At 29.2% G+C, this 23,829-nt stretch overlaps 1 protein-coding gene across 3 annotated transcripts in view; it reads left to right on the plus strand.

The window, feature by feature from the left end:
- The window catches only part of Vps13 (vacuolar protein sorting 13C), a 273,667-nt gene that overhangs the window by 16,800 nt on the left and 233,038 nt on the right, over window positions 1-23,829 (plus strand). For all 3 annotated transcript variants that reach the window (XM_067287043.1, XM_067287044.1, XM_067287045.1), the window contains exons 2-8: window positions 2,416-2,502; window positions 8,943-9,038; window positions 11,704-11,805; window positions 11,883-12,112; window positions 14,928-15,008; window positions 16,732-16,786; window positions 21,335-21,471. In XM_067287043.1, coding sequence (XP_067143144.1) covers window positions 2,416-2,502; window positions 8,943-9,038; window positions 11,704-11,805; window positions 11,883-12,112; window positions 14,928-15,008; window positions 16,732-16,786; window positions 21,335-21,471 — 788 coding nt within the window. The remainder of the gene's footprint in view (window positions 1-2,415; window positions 2,503-8,942; window positions 9,039-11,703; window positions 11,806-11,882; window positions 12,113-14,927; window positions 15,009-16,731; window positions 16,787-21,334; window positions 21,472-23,829) is intronic.

Consider the following 23,829-nt stretch of genomic DNA (forward strand, 5'->3'; position numbering starts at 1 on the left):
GGTGGTTACTCTGGTCAAATGAACTATTATTAGAAAAGTGCCAAAAACTCAGCAGAAGTTTGAATCTTTCTCAAGACATGATCAATTTTATAAGGCAGTTTTTGTACAAGGAATCTTTGGACCAATAAAGTCTGACATTTGGTAAGGGAGACAGACCCATGCAAATTATGATTGCTGGGAACTTTGACAGTTTTTCATTGATGCCATTTTTTTCAAACAAGATTTCGATGTCAACGTTTTGCCTGCTAAATATTGTTCAATGTATCTGTTGGTCTCGTTCATCATTATATCTAAAATATTATCACTGACAAAAAATTGAAAAATGTCCAATGGATCATACGGATTAATACAGATTAATAATAACAGATTAATGTTACAAAGGTTTAACATTTTGTTTCCTTGAAATTGTAGAATATTATGAGGCGTTGAACCAATTGGTTGCCAGACGATATTAGTAGATTGCTGAACAGTAGAATTATTACTGTCATCATCTTTGTCACTGGCCAATGAATTGTCATCAGGAGTGTCAAGAGGTGGTTCTTCGTCAGTTTTTGACCCCGGAAACAGTTCAGATTTTTCATCTGAATATTGTTCAAAGTTTGAATCCTCCAAGTCGTCACGAGTTTTTGGATTCAAAACTTTTTGAAACATTTCATTCATTTTTTCGTCACACTGGATATAGGTTCTAGGAGTATGATTTTTTTAAACACATCCCGGTGTTTTGTGTTGTTGTTGATCACCCATATACCGATTTGGTTTTCTGACATGTTCTGTTAGTGGGACATGCTAATCATTTCAAATAATATGTATTATGACAAAGTCCATTTACCAAACATGAAATAAAAGTAGCCAAAGCCATATACATATCAAAACAACTAACCTGACACAGTATATGATGTTGACACAGGAAAAAAACTAAGTAAAATTCATGATGACCCAAGTACACAAAAAATGTTATAGAATGTGGCCATTATAGAATCAATGTGTTTGCACCAAAACTGCCATCTTGTGCAAAGACCACAAGACACAAATGTCTTGTAATGTCCATGGTTGACTTTAATTATGATAGGGATGCACAAGTCACCCATGTCTCACATTACTGGAATAATATTTTTGACCCCATCTAATGATATAATATGGTCCCTGTAAGACTATTTGTTATCAAAATAAATGCCTTGCTCCATGGGAAAACCAAGAATTCTGAGAGTGGCCCTAGCTGAATGCCTCTGTATAAGTTGTGTGTCAACTAACAATCATAATCAAAAGTATTTCATGTTAATATTAATTTTTTTTCTTTACTGCTAAATATCATTAAATGAGGACATTTTCTTTTTGATAAAATATCATCATTTTTTGAGCTTCCCTATTGACCTTAATCTGAAGTATCAGCAAATCTTGATTTTTATTTTATTTTATTTATTTTTTTTATAAGATCTGATATTTTCATTTGTATGCATTTGTCTAAGAGATCTTTAAAAATTTAATCTTTTTATCTAGTAACTTTTAATCTATAAAATCAAAACACAATGACAGTCTTTTGGATTTATTTAGAGCATTATTACCAGTGACACCTGGCTTATAGGAAAGCTAGAATAAGAAGCTAGAACAAGGAAGAAGAAAATTGTACAGTCAGTCTTCATTAAAGAAAACTGGGTGAAAGGCATGAAACAGCATTGGAAATTTCAATATTCTAAAATCCATGGACAAATAGGAGACAACATGCATGCTTGTTTGAATTTAAAAAAAATATCAAATGACAGTGATTGCACTTAAAAATTGTGACATTTTGTATGGGATGTCTTTAGTTCTCAAACTGCATTTTAAGAACACAATGTTTTACAAGGGATATCCCTAATTCTTGAACTGTGTCAGAGGAAAACTGCATTGTAGGAATGCTGTGTTTTACAAGGAATACCTGTATTTAATATTAATTAAAACTTCATTCACATTTACTTTTTTGGGGTGGGATGGGGTGGAGTGGAGTGAAAGTTAGAGAGTAGTAGCATTAATCATTTTTGCCTTTTAATATAGTCATAGAAATATAGCAACTCTACATAATTTACACTTGCTTACAAATTGATTTTTAAATATAGATACACTGTTATCCACAGGAAAGTATGGTAAATTGAATTTTGGTATATCAGAAAAATGTGTCTAGTATGAAATTCAAACCTGTAACTCTAATCAACAAGAATTCTAAATTTTTATCATTAAAAAATTAAAATATACTGTTTAAATGCTATGAAGACTTTTAACTAAATTAATAATTTTAACTAAAATGATTGTTGTTATGATTTTAATATGTTCCATTATAATAATGAATAGAAATTTTAATTTAATTTAAAAAATATGTGATAATATTTTAAAACAGAACTTGATACATGAATTTTAAAAAATAATGAATTAATATATTAGGTGATGTGACATTAGCAAGACTTGATGTGAAAGAAAGTGCCCTAGATGAACTAGATTTACCAGTCAAAGTTGTTTCAGGACATTTAAGTAAGTATAATTTTTATTTCAAGTGTAATTTGTTGTGTATATTGAGTTTTAAATTAAACTGATTTTTTTAAGTTTATTTGAATTCCTTTTCTTAATTAGAAGTTGTTAAATTTCTTCATAAACCATATCTTGGAATTTATTAAGATGCTTTAAATTTTAATATATTTGAAATGGAAATTTAAATGGAAAATATTAATTGATTTGATGGAAGGATGAAATAAAGTAGAAATATAATCCAAAAACAGTATAATAAACTAGATGTGCTTATTAAAATTCATCAAACTAACTAGAAATCTATCAAAAATTATGCACTTTAATCAAAACAAATGTTTTCAGTTGCTTTTAGCAATCATTGTCAAATGTATATTTGTTAAAGATATAGAACAAATTATATAACAATAGTTTTTGTTTTATTGTTTGTTCCATTGTACAATATTGAGAAATAGTCTTTTTTTTTTTTTTATTCCTAGAGGATGGTAGTGTTCGGAATAATGATTTTTCTAGTGATATTTTGCTCTTCTGTGTTTCAGTTCAACGATAAAGTTTACATACAAAAGAATGTCCCTATGGGGATCCCACTATCAGGTGACTTCTGTAAAACGGTGATAAGAATCCTAGAATATGAAGTTCTTTCCATCTTCCTCCCTTACATTTGGTATATAAGAGAGATATATTGATGATATAAAGCTAGACACCAACCAAATGCCAAATTCTATCAGGCTAGATATGGCTAAGTACTAAATAAATTATGCAACCAATTTGGCACTAGAGGGAGGCGTTAGGTGCCATCTCTTATTAACTTTAATAATTATAATTTAATTAATTAATTAAAATAATTTAGAATTACTGGAAGAAAAAATCGGCCCAGAGCAGGACTCAAACCCACGACTCCTGCTTACCATGCAGATACATTGCCAGTTATGCTATCCGGACCTCCAGTCCGATTTCCTCCTCCAGCATATATAAGCTTACGTTATAACCATCAATGGTTATTACAACGCTGGTTGGGGACACATCCAATGCCCACGTCCCGTAAACATCCTCCAAGGCACTCCACCAGCCATCGCAAACCCCAGCAAGGCATATATATATAGCCAAAGTGGGGTGTGGTTACCAGGAACAACTATCTTTCACTGCAGAGATGACTTTTCTTTAGAGGCTATGCCTCTGCAAAAAAATGCAAAACAGTCTTGGACATGACGAAAAAGCAAAGACATTTTTAGTCTCTGTCACGTTTTATTAAATTGTAAATTTGTCAGCCCTTTTTTACAAAAAAAATTTTATATTTTTAATTGTGCTGGATTGTCACCTGTGAACTTTTAGAATGGTTTGCATTTTTTTGCTGATAACATTGCTTGACCTGATATACTATAAAGCTGGATGCCAACCAAATGCCGAATTCTATCAGGCTAGATATTGCTAAATACTAAATAATTTATGCAACCAATTTGGCCCTAGAGGGAGGTGATAGGCACCATTTCTTATTAACTTAAATAATTATAATTGAATTAATTAATTTAAATAATTTAGAATTACTGGAAGAAAAAAAAAGCTTTATAGTATATCGGGTCTAGCAATGTTATTTATATATTGATGATATACAGGGTGGTCATAAAGTAACTTGACCAATGAATTGTGATCTTGGGAATATGTAAACCCTCCCAAGATCACAATTTGTTGAAGCTTGTCACAAAGCTAGGAACCTGTTGAAACTTTTGTAGGGCAAGTACAGGGTGACATGCATTTGCGATACACAAAAATTGAGGTAGAACACTTGTCATGGTTACAGTTAATGTAACTGTATATTGAAAACTTCCATTATAAACACTGAGAATTCATGATGTAACAAGATTATGCTGACAGAAAACAGTATAAGGCATTGGAGCAATGTGTAGAATGAAAAGCAATGGTGATATTGGTGTTTGGAAAGTGGGTGAGCCACTATCCATGACAGAAAACCTGTACAGGTTCATAGATGAGGCAGCAGCACCATAGCTGAAGCTTACTGTCATGTCAACTGTGGGGTATAAAAGCATCTGTTGAGCAGAATTTAGACAAAGTGTGAATTCTTCCATTTTCTACTTTGGTTACACATTTCACAGCATAACCAAGACAATTATCAATTCCATCATTTCTCTGCAACAGCATTACCAAGTTTTTATAGACCCAGCTATGAAGTCTATTACCTTGACTCAATGCTTGACACTATCTCAGTTACACCTGGATATATGAAGAATCAGCCATAACTATTATTGGAGAGGAATGAATTGTCACATTTAATAATATATACAGTTCTTTTGGCAGTATCAATGCTGGATATATTAATATGAAAATTTGCACCTTTAATCATCCAGCAACAAATGTTTTAATAAATTAAAAACGTTTTCGATCGTTTTTAACGGTCTTCTTCAGTTCAGCTGGAAATATTGCCATAAGTACCAGCTGGAGAAATGTATCAATTCTGCTATTGAGGAGTCCTTCAATATTGTTGGCATTGGTATACTGGGTGAATTTTCAACATCATGTTTAGGCAATAAGTGAATAATTGTTGTCATTGACTACTTGAGTAACTATATTGTCAATTGGGCCACAACTAACTGTAAGTGATGTTGCTGATTGAAATCATCTTAAAGAATGACACATTGAGAAATTAATCAACAACCAAGGACATTTTTTTCTTTTCCAGTAGGTGCAGAAAGTGCTTGCCATCTTTGTCATTGCTCATCAATGGATGATTACAATCTACAAATCAACAACCCATCCATGCTAGTGAACACGTTGGCTACATACATTGATTTTAACCATCACCAATAGTTGTAAAACATCAACATATGACTTTCAATTGGAATAATGAGAAGAATGAGATAGTAAACACAGATCTTACTTTGTTTTCTTGGTCATTCAACAGTTTCTAATTTAAAATTATTTAATGAAAGTATGTCAGGCCTAGAAAAAACAAATTACTTCAAATATCCATGGATGAACCTAATGTAAATTTGTCCTTTTTGAAAGAAATGGAAAAAGAAAGAAAAAAAAAGAGGAAAAATTGAACAATCTGGAATGATTGGAGAGAAAATTCACACAAAAAGGCGTTAACTATCGTTTTACTGTGTGTTTTATTTTCTTACGAGCACTTTTGATGCAGTTAAGGCATCGTCCTCAGGTAGATACAAAATTGTATCAATTTTGAACAAAATTTTAAATTGAAATGAGAACGGTATTAGCTATTTGGAACTTTTAAAAATTTTCTTGTTCTAAATGTTATAAACTTAAATTTGAAAAATGCATAACAATGAAGCGCATGCACCTTAATACACAGAGTAGGCAGAGGGTGTAGGAGCAGAGCTAATATTGATGTTTTAATCACTTGTATAGATCAATCCAGATTCCAGGCAAATCCAGGGTGGGGGAGTTGCAAGGCGACAGCAACTTGGTGAAAAGGGCCTCCCAAATGTACACTAGGCCCCCTTCATCACAGTGCATGAGCATCACCACCTGATCCCAAAGTGGAGTGTGTTTATGTTGCAATACCATCCTGGAGAGCTCTGTGTCACATCTTCCCTGGATGGTATTGCAACACCAATACACTCCGAATTTTTATTCAATTTAAATTAAATTCTGAATTTGGTAAGAGAACATCTTAATTGGAGTTTAAAAACCATTCAAAAGAATTGAGGTAGTGCACTTCATTCAAAAAAACCTACAGAAATGGAGAAAGCAAATTGAAAAAGGTGGTGTAAAAGAAAAATTTGACATGCTTGACAAATGGACTTTTGCTTGTTTCTGTGAAGCCTGACAGCAGATGCAACCTGTGACAACAAGAATATTACAGCAATGGGCATCACAAGCTGCTGTTCAATTTGAAAAGCCAGAGTTTTACATTACATGGATGGATTAATAAATTCAAGACTGCTCATTCTATTTGTCAGAGAAAGGTTACAAAATATATAAAATCAAAAAATGCATTAGATCTATCTACTTGTTAATTTTGAAGCTGGAACTATTTTTTAACTACTAAAATTCAGCCTTTCTCTCACTTTCCAGCATTCACTGATTAAAAACGAATGTTTTTGGGTACCTTCAGTGTCCTGCATCAGATTAAGAAGATTCTATATTGAATATCTATGTTTTAATTCAAAGACAATTACATCAACAAAAAATGGTGTTATTCCAGACTGGAACCTGCTATAGATGTTTGATAGAGCAGCTTTGTCAAAGAGGTATTGCTAGATTATTGTAAAGATCAAGAATTTCTACTAATTCTGAATTCATGGGTGGTTTCAGACAGATCAGCACATTTTAACAGTGTGTTTACAGATGATGATGGCAACTGTAAATTGGTTACTGAAATTATTTCACCTCGCTGTATTCCATATTGTCAACTTTGTGATGTCTATTTCTTCTGACAATTAAAACATTTAAGAAATTTCAAAATTTTGTTGAGATTTTGCAGAATAAACATCAATTATCTACTAGGGAAGATGTTATAAAAATTCATTCATTTATTTATCATCATTTACTAGTGTTGCCACCCGTCCGTTTTTAATTCATTGTCTGGGTTAACAATTAATTTTGTCTGGGACCGGGATTTTGTAGAAATTGTGAAATTATGATGAAACAAAGTACTAGCAAATATTTTTATAAATTTACTTTATTTTAACAGCGAAAGACTTCACACTCTCCAACCCCCCCCCCTTTTTTTTTGCTTCTCAGCCCTTTAAAGCTAAGTTATTTCATTTCTTAATTTAAGATTTAAGTTTCTCCTACACAAGTCCCTAACTGGTTTAGAACTGGCATGCACGTTATTCTTCATATGGTAAAATAACATTGCGCATGTGTCAAGGACTTCTGTTCGAACAAACCTGACCTGCTGTCTGGGTCAGAAATTTTGAAAAGGTGGCAATACTATCACTTACCCTCTTCAGTTTTCGAAGACATGATAAAATATGCATAGCAATATGCATCAAATATATATATATATTAACATCCTGAAGCCCGATATATTGATACGAAGACAAATGATTGCCATTAATAATTGGACTATTATTATGCTATAATTAATAATTAGAAACTAAGTAATTTGGTACTAGTTTCTAATTAGTTTTTAATGATTAATTACAGCATAAAATAATCTGATTATTAATGGCAATTGTTTGGCATAGTTTGCATCAAAACTGATTACACAACAAAACATATTTAATAATGTAAGCCAGATATGTTTTCTGCCCATTTAAGAGATGAGACAATTCAAACATGAATGCTCAGCATTTCTGTTTATAAAATGCATGGTTTGTAAGAAATATTTGTGTTATATGTTTTTATGATTTATATCATCTGACAAATTGTAAGCCATTATAAAAAAGTTTAAAAATTGACAATAAGATGTACAATAAATACACTGTCATTTATTTCCAATTGTTGACACAAATATTTTATTAAATATGCAAATTCAAAAATTCTGTAATTTTTACCTAATAAAAAAATATTAAAAATAAAAATAATTAAAAAAATATTAAAAATTTTTGGAAATTGATGCCAGAATAACACCTGTTTGGCAGCCACCATTAATTAATGTTCATTTAACAGACTATGCTATGTGGTGCTTGTGGAATGTATCATCAATTATGGCTTATAACCATTTGCTGCAAACTTTTCAAACATCAAAAATTAATATTTTCAAGGCACATTGGATTAAAACTTTGGACACACATTGGCTCATTTTCAATGTACTTTCACTATGTCCAAGCTGATTAAAATCAGTGGGTAGCCAGCCATGTTCTCTCCTTATGAGTCAAAAATTCAAATATTCTAGTACTAAATGCACCTTAGTGTTCAGTTGTTTACCACAATGTCGTTGAAATTGCTCTCACAATGTTACGAAAAATCCTTATGAAATGACATCCTTTCAGCAAGGTTTTTACAAGGTTATACTCTGTCAAAGTTTTGGTATTCTACATAATTTGTTACTCTATTAAAGTATTTTTTGTTGGATTTGACATACTTTGCAATGGTAAACATTCTTGAATGAACATTAAAATTTGTAGATTGAAGTATATCATTCATTACTATGGCATTTGAGTTTTGAATATGCAAGTCATTTTGGAATTGTTGTTAATTAGTGTATGAATTAGGTCTATTTGATCAATGGCCACTGAAACTTGTTCAGAAAAAGAGTGTAAGAAATAAAACAGTATCGTTTTTACTTTTTGTTTTATTTATATGTTTATTATTAAAAGTTATAATACTATTAATTTGACATTAAAAACTATTAGTTCTGCCAATTCATACATCAGGACTTAAATTTCAGTAATGTCTTTTTGGTCTGGTCCCTTGAGAGATGTATAAATAGTGCTTCACTATATTTTTGTTTGGTTTACATTTTTATTAAATAAAACTAATAACAATTATGTAATTTCATTTAATTTTTTATTTAATTTTAGGTAATCTCGTTCTGAAAATACCATGGAAAAATTTATATACTGAGCCAGTTATTGCTAGTATTGAAGGCTTATTTGTTATTGTATTACCTAATCTTGGTATGTAAAATTTTAAATTAATTTATATTTATATTGATTATTCTGATGATAAAATAATTTCAGTTTTCAATACAATTGAACTGTTAAACTTCTAAATAATTTTACTAATTTGCAGTACATGTAGAGACAACATTATTGTCATAAAGTTGAGATTTTATTTTACTCTTTAAACTTTGACTTAATGTGGTTTTACTATGTTAAAAATTACAATATTTTTGTATTAAAATATGAACATTATCATTTTGTTATATTATTTTATTTAGATGAATGTTTTCATATTGTAATCTTTTGTATTGTAATATTTTTATAATTGAATTTGATTATTTAATAGGTATGATTCTGATGATGATAATATATTAATTACTTAGCACTAAGATGATAATACAAATCATATTAATCAGAATTAGTAGTAGTAGCAGTAAGTAAAGTTTATTGTAATAGGGTATACCTGTTACAAGGGGGAGAATCAGTTGATTTTGTTATTTAATAATAATAAAATATTGACGTCTTATAATAATATCTAATTTGTTCAACATTGATATATATTTGCAATACTGCAAACATATGAATTTGGTATATTATATCATATTACTTAACTACAAAAAATTTTTAAATTATACAAATTATCATCAAATTGTAATTTTTTCCGCATACAAAATGCTTAGTTAGTATTTTATTGTTGATTTTGTTCGTCGCACGGAGGTTATATCTATTTCGTAACACTAGTGCCTCGCTATAAAACGACACTTATAATTTTTGGGGGATAAAAACCCCTACATCTAGGATAGCACCAACTGCAAGGTAATTATTATTATTATTGAATTACCTTCTTATTATTAAATCTTAGCCAGGTGGAGAAATTTAAAGGAAAAAAATTTTGAAACATATATCAGTTGCTATATAAGATTCTGAAATTATATTATACCACACAAGATTTTGACAGATTAGAACAATCTTAAGATAGGCAGAATTCAGGAGAAATATATCAATTATGTACTGGATAAAATGACTTCGGTGGAATAATTGATATTTTTTTGATTTCCTAACTTAGAAAAAAACTTTAATAATGATTATCATAAGGAATAAGTGTAGGCCAAATCTGTTTCAATTTTTCTATTACCATAGTTTTAGCATTTAAACATTCAAACTAACTATTATTTCTTCTATCTAGCCATAATCAGAACTATGATGACTATCAATTCCTTCTCGAAAAATCATTCAATTGGACTAATTTATCTAGATTAATATCATATGTATATTTTATGTTGTCTTTAATATAATAATCATCTTTTATAATAATTCTATTCCCATTGTATTTTTCTTCTTTAATTATTGCCAATAATTTTTTTCTTCTCATTCTGGATCTGATGCATAAATCCAAAGTAACTATTATCTTTTCCTTCACTTTATTATTGAAGTCGCCTTTCTTTTTCCAGAATTCTTTAATAATCAGATTCCTATCATATACGGACCCCAATAATATTTTCACTATGGGTTTGATTTCACTGTTGGTTAATCTAACCACTCCTTCTATGTGACTATTAATTATTCCCAAGTCCTTTTTTATAAACTGATTAATTTCTTTTACATGATCGGTCGAGTTGAACGGAAAGTTTATAACTATAATGTTGTTATTATTTCTCACGTTAGCTAGCTAGTCTATTTCAAATTCTAACATACCTTTCAATTGGCAATTATTATTAGATATTTCCTCTAATTCTTCTACTTTTTGGGATAATTTTGACAATTCTCCATTCAAATATTTATTTTCTTCTTTCAAAGCAATGACTTCTGCTCTAATTCCTTGTAGTTCCATATGAAGAAGAGAGAACTTATCTTGAATTAGCTCGTATATTGCTTTCAATGTAAATTGTGACTCTTCCTGAACTTGTGGCCCTAGATCTCTTGAAGTTTCGAAGTAGTCGTAAATTTTCATAGCTCTCGAGGTCCCAGGACTATTTTTATTAAAAACATCCTCTAATTGATAATAATCTTCACTAGTTGTATCGCTCAATTGCCTTTCTTTTTCTTTAAGCTTATTCTTGCAAGGTCTGCCTCGTCTCCTTCTTTGCATATCTTCTTGACGTATTTGTTGTGGAGATCGAGGGAAAGGGCCTGGATTGGACTCAATCCCAGCAATTATTAATAAACACACAATTAAAATCAAGGAAAGTCTATTCACAAATAACCACTTCTTTAAAATTGTCATATTTCGGCTTTTTATGGGTTTTCAATTCACTCAAAACAGAATTATCAAGCTTCACTAAAAGTTCACCCGTACCTCCAGTGGCTAGTACACGCCCCCCTATTAATCAGAATTGACAAAAGACTATATTTTATTTCTCCAAGGTAAAGAGAATTATTAAATTAGTGTTAGCTACATCAAAGTTTAGAATTTGATATGCAATGTTATAATACCAAATATTAGAGATATGAAGAAACATCATGTTTCACTTTACAAAAGTGAATTTTATTACAAATTATTAGCCAGTCTGAATTAATGTATTCAATAAAATGTTGAATCAAATGTATCATTTTAGTAATTTCATTTAGTGCACTAAATTTGTTTTTACTTTTTTTAGATAAGTGTTTAAATTTAAAAATCAGTATTATATTAAAACAAATTTGAATACTTCATTATTTTAAAATCAAAAACAAATTTTAGCCACAAAATATAATGAAGAGAAAGAACAGAAAGCTGCTCAAGATTACAAAGAAAAGGAATTGCGTAGAATTGAAGAAATGAAAATTAAAGAAGCAAATAAAGGTTTGAATTTTTGAAATCTATAATGTGTTTAATAATAATTTCATAAACTAAGAAGTTTTAATAAAAATGATTTACAGATGAAAAGAAAGATGAAAAAGCAGATACCTTTACTGAAAAACTTGTAACTCAAATAATTAAAAATCTTCAAGTAAAGATTAAAGATATTCATATACGGTATGAAGATCCATATACTGATCCTTCAAAGCCATTTTCACTTGGTATTACACTTCATAATCTATCATTTGAAACAACTGATGAAAATTGGAAGCCTTGTATACTTCAAGACACAGTAAAATTAATTCATAAGGTATGTATTTTTAGTATTGTTTTTGGATGTGTATGCTATGTTTGTATACAGACTTTTAATGCTTTATGTTTACTTACATCAACATAAACAAATAGCAATCAGTTTGTGCTAAAAGCTTGCATTCCAATGTGATGTGTTGTATCATCTTATACATGAAGTGGCATTTCCAGTAAGTGTTATCTGTAAATGTTGTCTGGTGGATTTGGTCTTGTATGGCATGATTTCTTCCCTCTCTCCAAGGGGGCACCCATAAGTCATTCAGCAATTTCATGCAGTTCTGCCAAAATGATTTTAGAGGAGATGATTAGAATTCCCAACATCGAGATCCTTCAAAGCTTAAGATTGCTTGATGGTGTTAGTGCACTTTGTGTAATGTTGGATCCAGATCAGTGTTGTGTAAGTTTAAAGATATAGTGTATCTATTTGTATTTATCTGTAAGAATTACAGCTTTGTGTAATTATGATGATTCTTGTTTTTAGTAGAAAAACTCTTGTAGTGTCTGTATTTGTCTCTAGTAAAGATTTAAAGCATTTGTGAAACTTTGTCCTTTTTCTTTACAAGGAAAAGTCAACTTGTCTATGAATGATTTGTGATGGTTATTGTTACGTTTTGTTAATAAGAACATATAAACATTAAAATATTTAATGTTGTTTATATTGATTTCTTACATTGTTGTTACTGTTATTGTTTTGGCTATATTTAAAAATTCAAGTTGATTTTTTTTCCTTCAAGATGTGATTTTTGAAGGTGAGGGAAATAGTTCTCAAAAGTATTTAGTAAAAAAGTGAATGTATAAGTCTTTCATCATGCAAGAATATTAAGTCTTTATTGTTTTTGATTAAGTTCATGTAGGTTTGTATTAAGACTTTCAGATGCTCTAAGCACTTAAAAAGATTTTGGTGTCCCCATATGCCATATATGTAATAAAAATTTAAATAATAATAAAACATAAAACACATTTTTGATACATTTAAAAATTAAAAAAATGCGAGTGTTATACACTAGCAAATACTTTAATTTTTTTCTTTTTGGGGATCCCTTTTTCTGGAATTTGGTTCAGCTGCACCATTTGAGTTTTGCATTATATGGTTCATAGTAAATCAGGCAATAAAAAAATTTCTGTGGTGTGTTCCCCTTTCTGAGCACATGCTTATATGAGATAAGCCAGGAGCTATAGGGGGTGCCCTATTAACCACTTAATTGGCACAGGTTGTTGGAACCTGACCTCGGTATCGTCGGATGGCTAAAACTTGATAGGAGGGCAAATATTGAGTGGGGAACACGTTGGTAAGTTGATAGGTGTCCAGGTTCCCAACTAGACAGGGAGATGAGTTGTAACAGATCAACAAAGCATTTATTTAACATCTAAATCTAACATACATGAGGATATATAAGGTTAAATACATTCAGGTTATAGAAGGCTAGATGTGACTAAATGCAGTTAAAATGTGATTACTAATTATATTATTTACAACAGGGCTAATCTATAACAGCTATGCCTATTCCCGTTGAGAGAGAGTTTGCAGGCTGCTAATAATTACCTCTATACGTTGATGGAGAGCTATATGTGACAATTGATTTCTGTATGGAAATTCTGGAGCCATTAAATGTCTTCCAACTGGGATTGTCTTCTTTTGCTGGGTCAGTGGAGGTCCAAGAGACTCAAATCACACATTCTCAAAGTATAACTTCCTATATCGATCACCCTGAGCTTCTGGTGTCTGTCTTTTATATCATTATTGGGAAAAGGGGTCATGCGATTGTCCATTGTTGATGATAACTTTCATTTTTTGACAAGTCGTTGCATAATGGACCATCTTTGTTCGCACTTATGTGTCAACTTTCCCACTTGATTGTTGACATTGGGGTGACATCCAATCAGATTCTCCACGAGGATAATTTTTTTTCCTAACATCAGAGGTTTACATACTGTTTTTGTAAAAATGGGTTAAAACAACCCCCAAAACTCGTGGATCTCACACTTACTTTGTCTATGGTTAATCCAGTCTTGAGTTCATATAAAAAAAAAAAAGCAAATTTTGAGAATTAAATTTTTACAAATAATGCATATTTTTACAAAGTAAATACAGTAGAGTATTGATTATCCGACTCAATTGGGGACTGGGGTTGGTCGGATAACTGAAAAAACAGATAACTGAAAAGTATGAAAGAAAACATTATTAGTATAGTATATTAGTATATTGCTATTAACCTACTTTGAGTTGAATTTTCATCTTGTTAAGCCTAACAAATTTTTTTTAAAATAATAATTATCGCTATTGTATTGTTAAAAATTATTTCTTTATTTTGCAAAAATAAATACAAAAATAAAGAAAAAATAGAAAGTTAAGCCTGGTTTAAATACTGGCCTCCCTTTCATGGTCGAGCCATGTTGCCAGCTAAAACACCCAAAAAATTTAACAAAAGTAATATTAAAGTGGCCAAGACATAGCCAAATATTGTAGCACCACATCACTAGTGGACATTTGAATTTGCCGACTAGAACACGGTCAGTTAACTGACAGTCAGTTGGGTCGGATAATCGATGCTCTACTGTAGCAAATTGTCAAAACTAAAAATTAATGTTTTATTTATATTATAAAACTTTATTGAACTCTCCATATATTGTATTTGATATTATATTAATAAATTTTCTTAGCGTTCAATAAAATATTGAAATAAAATTTTAGACGATACTTATTTAGTGGTAAATGATAACAATATTTTATTTAGTTAATCTGAATTTAATTCAATTACAGAAATTAAGTGTTTGCTAATTAGAATTTTAAAAATTTAAGTTAAATTGTTTTCCAGTTAGTTATATTGGACAGCTTTGCAGTATATTGGAATAGTAATACAACAATGATAAGTAACATGAATGCAGAGGATGCTAAGGTAATTTTATTAAATTAATAATTTCAATTCTTAATAAAAAATAAGAGTAAATTTGAATATATTTGCAATTCTATGTATAATATACACAAAGTAACATTATTATAAAATAATTATTATAATATTTATAAATCTAAATCATAATTATGTTATAAGAAAATAAAATGATATTTCCTAAAAATGATGAAAAAATAATTGAAAAATAACAAAAACGTTGAAGTTTCATATGTTATTAATAGATTAAAAAAAAGTATTATTGAAATAATGAAATAATTTTAAAATATTTTATGCTAAATTAAAACCCACATATTTTGTTAGTTATGAGAATACCAAATGAATTTATTATGCAAAATATCATGTAACTATTCTAACAGAAAATTTAGTATTTAAGTTATTATTTTAGCTGAAATTTAAAAGTAAATCTTAACAATAAAGTAATATATATTAAAATTTGAAACCAAATATTTAAAATATTTTTGTTAAATTTAAAAAATATTTAACCATTTTTATTATGTTGATTATTGTATCTTCTAACATAATTAAATATACTATAAACATTAATATAGAAAAAGTTCTACAATTTAATCAAAATTGACAGAGTATATATAACAATCATTTATAACTGTCTTCTTCAGGCAATATGGAGACAAGAGGACAGTTATAAACTGTCAAAAGTACTTGTGCATTAAAATATTTTTCTGTAACAATCATTTAATTAGGAAAGAATTTGGATAAAAACTGTATAGCTAAAAATAGAAATAAGTATAATACATTTATAATAAAGAAATTATTAAAATTATAAACATATAATAATCCAAAAATTTTGTGTTGGAATATATTAGAATAAATGTAAATTTCTAATATGTTATGTTCAAACAGATAAAAATCTAATTCATATTCATAAGATATAATTCATTACAGATAACCCTCAATATATGTAGCTTCAGTTTTGGTTAATGCAGTTCTGTTCTGAGGGAAAGTCAATGTTGTCAACTCAACAGAATTCAAAACTGACAATGCTGAGCCAATTCCTTATCCCTACTATTTACCATTAGATAGTGAACATAAGTTTTTTTAGTTTAGTACTATAATACTAGTATCAAATTATTTGGTAATTCATTAATATTATAGCCATTTATTAGCTCAATAGCAGGCAGCAATGGTTGGCTTTAGTATTACGATGTATTGGGTTTAGTAGAGTTGTTTGTTTATAGTGTAATACACTTATTTGGATAGTAATTTTGCAAACATTTCTGTTTTAATTCTTCAGCTTTTACAGAAAACTTTACCTGAAAAGTGGGTACAGCAACTGTGCAGGTGATGCATGATAAATACTTTATTTGATTGATAAAAATAATTTTTTTGTTTTTCTTTTCTGGACTATAGTGGTTAGTCTAAACTTTCTATAATCAATCTTTAATATTATTTTACATGATTTGTTTTCATTTTTGTATGCAACTACACTGTACTTTGTCTAAAATCTTTAATTAATTAATAATTCTTAAATAAATGTTTTTAGTTTACCCAAGCAAATATAAATGTAAAAATTATGATTTCAGATAAATTCTTAATCACTTAATTGATGAATTATTTTTCTTCGATTGTTAATTTCGAGTTGTGCAGTTTTGATATATGGTATATTTGCAGAACCAATTAACTGCATAATATTGAGGGTTACATGTATTTTATTTTACCAAACTTATAAATTGTCTACCTATTATTTCAGATACAAATGAAACATGAAATAGCTACTTCTACTACCAAACCTAGTATATCATATAGTGAGTATTTTCAAAAAGTTTTTTTTATAAATATGGAAAAATATATTGAATAAAATTGAATTAAAAGTTAAATTTAGTATGAAACTAATAAAGTTGAGTTATAAGGTACATAATATTAATTTTATTTTTGTTTACACTTGAGGCCTTATTGTATTCATTATAAATAATAGTCACTTTATTGTTACAAGTTAATGTAATATAAAGTTTTTACTTAAAATTCATGCCAAAACATCAAAAATAGCACATTAAATAGACTGTCTTTCAATGAAGAAGTATATATAATCCAATATATACGAAGGTTTTTTTGCCTGACAAAGATGATAATACATTATCAAAAGTATTTGCATGTATATTTTGTTTATAAAAACTGTTAATGCTAAAAGACAGTCTATTTAATATGTTATTAATTTGTAAGTGGTTATTATTGAATAACATCAGTTTACAACTTAAGATCATTTTACAACTGTCATTACTGTTTGTTATTGGACTATTTTTAGTCATAGATCTTGTTTCTTACTTCATTTCTTTTTTATTTTTAACTAAGAGAAAAGTTTTATGGAATTTCTTTTTACTCTTTTATTTCTTCTTTCTTCCTTTATGAATTTGACTGTTACAACTCTCTCTTTTGCTATCTTTAGGAAAACTGCTGTTGGGCAATTTGTTTATCTCATTTCATCCAAAAATTCTTTTTTTTAATAAATAAACAACTAGAAAAAATATTCTGAGAAAGGCTTTAAAATCTGTCTAAATCTAAAGCTTTAGATAGATTTGCTTAAAAGATTTAAAATCTAAAATTTGAATGTTTTCAAATGTTGAGCTTTTATCCATGACAAAACATAAAAGAACTTAAAAAATATAATAACCAAGCAAACAAATTTGGGTCAGTTTAAATCTTTATCTTTTTCAAATTCCATCCAGAGAGAGATGACTTGAACATAAAATACAGTTCTTTGTTAAAAGTGATTAATGATATAACATTAAAAATACATACTTAATACATTTGACACCAACCTTTTCTTTTAGGATCTGACACCAATGACAAACAGTACTAAAATAAAAGAACATTATATTTTAAATTATTTAAGAAGTGCAAAAATACAAAATATTTGTTGCAAATTCAATATTAACTTTCAATTCTTAATGAACAAAAATCACACTAGAATTTATATGATTTATCTAGAATCAAAGCTCTGCTCATCTTTAAAAGTTCATATTCATTCAGGATATGAACCCATGTAGATGATGTGAAAGTTCTATCTCTTTCTTTTCTCTCTTTCTCTTTTTTTTTTTTTTTTTATAGTAGATTAATTTTTGATAAAAAGCACAAGTGATCATAACTATTGAACTTCTTCCCTGATAATGACTTAACACTTTAATTTTGTCTTTGGGGACATCACTGTTTTTAGCTTGTTTGATACTTTGCAAAGATCTTTTGTTTTTACAAATAAATATTATCAATATTGCATAATTCAAAAGAAAAACAAACTAAAATTCTCTTATAAAATACTAGGTTGATTATTCATAATTCATACTTATATAAAACACAATACAGCACAAATAGTATGCAGATAGTAAACACTAACTGCATATTGATTTGAGTGATGTTAAAGTATTGTAAAAACTGAAACAGTATCCACTGTGTAGTTTAATGATCATTAACACAAATTGCAGAATGGGAGTTTAAGATAAAACATAAGAAACGATTAAATTATTTTAATTTGTTACATCATTACTTTCATTAATCCTTCTGCAAATAAATGAACTTTGGATTTGTCAACATGGAAAACATTGAAAAAACAGGATTGCAAATAGGCAAAATGTACATGTAAAGAAAGTATAAGCTTGTACTGTAATTACTAAGTTTTATTTAGAATGATAATTTTTGCATTTAAATTTATTTGTATAATAATTGTATAATAGTACATTCTGATATGATTGTTTTACATTGGGGGTCTTGGTGGTGGTTCTCTTTCTTTTTGGTTTGGGAAAAGTCTGCAAAGAAAATTTTTTTGAATAAAAACTGTGTTTCATCAATTATCTTGAGTATGAAGGTACAGCTTGAAACTGGAACTTTGATATGTTATTGAATTCTCACTCAGAATATTTATCAGTAATATTAAGGAAGAATAGAGTGAGGATCAAAAGTTTTCTGATAAGCTTTAAAAAATGTTTTAATTATATTTACATCTGTAAAATTGTAAGTAAATTGGTTTTGTAAGTCTTGTGTTGACTACTGAGTTACAGAATGAAAATTTGTTTTCTGAACATAAAAATTTTTTGATAACATACATTTTTTTTTTATTGATGTTAATTATACAATGGTTTTCTTATAACAACTGACTTTTGTTTCAAGGTTTCTACTAAAAGATAAAGAAACACTACAAAGTTCAAGGAGTCAAAATATAGTTTATTTTGATTGAATGAGTTTAATTACTCAACCTGATGAAGTGATATTATATCATCAGGTTGAACAATTAAAGTTAAATGGATTCAAGTGAGCTCACAACAAAAGATAAATGGATTCAAAAATTGACAAGTTCACAACAAAGGGTGTAAACTGGTTACACAATATTGTAAGGGGAATTTGGTCATCATCAAAAGAACTCAATTAAGACCAAGACAAAAGGTGATGCCAAAATTTGTGGGACTCTATGAAGTATCAAAGGTCAAGGGCAATGAGAGAGATGAAATTGTAAAGGTTGGGGAAGGAGAGGGTCCTGGACGGACATCATTGGCCACCAGTTTTATGAAGCCATATGTCTCAGGATCTGAGGTCCTGTCAAGAATAGCTGAATGTGAAGACAAGGATTTTTTTTAAAAAAAAATGGAGATCTACAGAGGGCACATAGGCAGATGAGAGCAGGAAAAAGGAATGCGAGGAAGAAGTCATAGTGAAGGAAAGAAGATGCAAGAAGAAAAACATTTGAAAGTTGTCCATCTTTTACCGTCTACTTCTTTTGTTATATTGTTTTGATCCCATGTATATAATATGTAGGTCTTTATGTAATTTGGAAGTACATTAATACAGCAACTTTTTGATTGATATTAATAAAAGTGATGTGTAAAGCGATTTCACCTCATCTCCATCTATATGTCTTGCAGGTTTACCTGCCTTTAGATTAGCTAAAGCCTCCTAATTTCAGATGTGCATGTCTGAAATTAGGTCAAATCTGATTGTAAATTTTTTTGTGATTAAGTTATATACTTCATCTGTAAAAAAATACAATTTTAGAGAATATAAAAGAAAGTAATGTGAATATTGTATTACATTATAGAAACTTTTGTCATGTTTGTTTAAAAGTAGGTAAACCTTGACAAGAGTGACACCATACAGGGCTGAAAGTGGGTGGACAGAGGAGGGATAAAGGAGAGACACAACATCTGGAAGTGATTCACTTGACAACATAATGATAAAATAATAAGATTTATTTTAAACAAACAAATTTATAATCTAAACTACATTAATGCTCAACAAAGAAAACTGGAACAACAAAGAAAACTGGATAAACAAAAAATATATCCATGTCTAACCCATACAAGAGAGAGAGTTTACAATTAACTCATGGGTTAATAGTTACCCCATGATGAAAAAGTTCTTCAAAGTTTTAGTTTTACCTATGGCTTTGGACTGTTCTTTAAAAAACTGTATATCCAAAAATGGTAAAATCATATGGTCTGTATAGCAGTATCCAATTCCTGACTTTTCTTTCCCTACTTTCTTGGGTGAGTAACCATTCTAGGAAGAGGTATCATTGGTATAATCTTACTAATTTCCTCATTGAATCTCCAAATTTTGTGCTTTTGTTAAGCTTTTTATTTAATTTATTTATTCAATTTTATAAAATAATAGCCTGGGATCTTAGTTACCTTGGTGTCTTATTACCCAAAAAAGGAAAAATAGTTGTCCATTAGTAACTGTGGAAGGTTATATTGAAATTTAAGTACATCTGGAAGCGATGACTGGCTTGGGGTCTGGGTGGTGCAATTGGTAGCACACTGCATGGCAAGTGGAGGCTGTGGGTTTAAGCCCAGCCCTGGGTCAGTTATTTTCTTCCAGAATGTTCTAAATTATTTATTAAATTATTAAAAATTATAATTATTAATTTAGATAAGAGATAGTGCCTAATGCTTACCTCTAGACCAAATTCATTTGTATTTATTATTTAATTATAGCCATATATTAGCCCGATTATTTAGGTGTTTGTTGGTTTATTAATGTAAATATCTATCCCCAGTTAGGACAAATAGTACAGTTATGAACTAATGGGATTTCAAACTATCTGAGTATGAATTAACAAGACTTTCCTGTATTATAGTGAAATCTGTTGAAATTAAAATTGTAATATATTTTAATTTTTTTGGTTAGAAACTAAATAATTAATTACCTGAACAATTAAACAAATTTGACATTCATAATTTCAAATATATCAATAATTTTTGAAATGATCTGAACTACTGTTTTGATTTTCAACACATACATTTTTGTTACTATCTAGTTTTTTTTAAATTTAAAAACCTTACTTTAAAAACTGAACTTTTTGTTTACAGTACTTGGGCCAATAAATGCTACTGCAAGATTAATACTTAATTCTAAGCCAGAAACTGATGGTTCTGGATATAAAATTCCTAAAGTCAATTTAGATGTGGTAATGGAAGAAATTGCTTTAAGAATTAATGAAACCCAGGTATAACTTTTAATAATGTCCATTTAAAATAATTGTTAATAAATTTAGTGTTAAGTTAGTAAGTAATAAACTTAATATTAAAAATATGTCTAAATTTTAATATGATTGATAATAAAAAGTAGTAATAGAAGTTTGCTATTTTTGATACTTAATCTTATAATCCTTACAGATAGTTAAAATCACCTTGACAATGCACTTAGTACATTACATTGAATATTTTAACTAGTGATTGGATGATATTAATTGAAATTGGAAAAATTGGGCATTTTCTGGGAATTGGAATTGAGCAAATTTCGTCATGATTTCTGATTCTTCTTTCACATTTAATAAGAAAATTAATTATTTGTTTCTGTCAAAGATTTAAAATTTTTAAATTGTGATATTAACAATTGAGTATTAGTTTATTGAAACTTTCATGTCAACAAAGCAGAGAGTACACAATGCTTCGTACACAAGGTGATGTCTGTCATGGTTGACTTTTCTTTCATGTAGTCAGAGAGATTGCACTTGGTAAGTACTAACTGTCCCAATTTTACGGGAGATAAAGTGACTTTGGGGTTGCCATCTGGCTGGCATTGGGCCGGCTTGATGGCAATCTGTATATATATATATATATTAAGGCAAAATGTTTTATCACCACTGCACACAAATAATGTAAATTTAAAAATTACTTTCATTCACAATTGAAAATTTCAAAATAGTTTTTAAATTATTTTAATTTTTAATTGATTTGAATTTAATTTTGGGGGCCGTCCATAAATTATGTAAGGGTGATTTCGGCCATTCTAGACCTCCACGCACTCCTGTGTAAGAAACCATAATATTTTCATTGATCCTCCCTCCCTTTCCCTATCTTATGTAATATTTAGGCATGATTTTAAAAAAAGATTTTAACAAAAAATTTTTTTATGAAACCCTAAAAATCTTAGGTCCAAAATATATAATTATTAATTAGTTAATTAATATGGTTTATTATTTATAAAAGACTATGTGAACAAATTTTAAAAAATATAAAAATATAAAAATTTAATGAATTTGAATGAACAATTTATTTTAAGAACTTTATTTTTTAATTATTAACAATCTTTTCATTATTATTATCATTAATCAACAAAATATTCATTTTTATATTAATTTTTATTTTCACAAAAGGATATAAAAAACTTGTACAGATCGACTCTTGTAAACAGAAACATCATACAAAACAAAAGAGAGAGAAACCACCACATGGCCTTTCTTCCATGATGATAAAATGTGTAGAGCGTGAGTCTGTGAGCGTTGTTATTCTATCATGTCACACGAGATGCCATTGGTATCTCGTGTGACATGATAGCGAGCATTCTTAATAGAAACTGCGAAATTGAAGCCAATTTCAAAACTCCATTACTCAACGAGATTAAAAAATAAGAATATTATGTAAGATGAGATATATTACCCCCTACCCCTGAGTAAGAAATCATAAGAAATCCTTGACCACCACCCACCCCAAAATACCTTAGCTGCTAGATATTTTAATATTGTCCAGTTAATGCCTTGATGTAGAATGTGGGCTTCATTGAAAGCAAACATGTCATTTTCAGAAGCAAATGCACTGAGAATAGTGTTGTGTAGGACCTTTTTGGATGGAATAGATATGCTCCTTAATGTGTGTCAGTAAGCATGCAGTGACTTCTATGTAAATCAACTTATTGAATCATCTATCAGTAACGGTAATAGGGTAGACCCCTGGATGGAATTTTGTATCAACATGATTCCTTGAGTTTATAATATGGTGTAGATTGGAGGATTTCTTTTATAGGCAAGTTTGAGATTGTTGGCTTTGGTAATTGGTTTGTAAACAGTGGAGATTTGATGGTTGTACCAGACCACCTTGTATGTTTTAGCATTGTCCTTCCTATTTGTGAAATGCATTTGGTACCTATTGATGAGACCCACCAAAAGGCGAGGAATCCATGCTTTTTTGCTTTATAGGCAAGGACGACGCCAGTCAATGGGCCGTGGGGGCAAGATGATGTAAATTGATAGAGGATATGAATTGTATGTAGGTAAAATAAAAACGATTCATAAAGTTTTAATCATTTACTATGTACTGGAAAAGAAATATCTTAATTATAACATTTTTTTTAACTTACAAGAAGCCTAAGAAGATTATTTTAATTAAAACTTAGCATTTAAATAATTTTTTCGAATTTCTAGAGGAGGGCAGCTGCCCCTCCTGCCCCTCCGGTGACACCCTTGTTTACAGGTGATGTATTAAAGTCCTCTTTCTCTCTCCATAGGATTACACGAGTGTGTAAAGATCCTCTTGAGTGCTTTAAGTGTGATCATTACAGCATTCGTCAAATTCATTCCACAAAT

The sequence above is a fragment of the Centruroides vittatus genome, unplaced genomic scaffold, assembly GCF_030686945.1.
Source record: "Centruroides vittatus isolate TY-2023 unplaced genomic scaffold, ASM3068694v2 scaffold_435, whole genome shotgun sequence".
NCBI lineage: Eukaryota > Metazoa > Arthropoda > Arachnida > Scorpiones > Buthidae > Centruroides > Centruroides vittatus.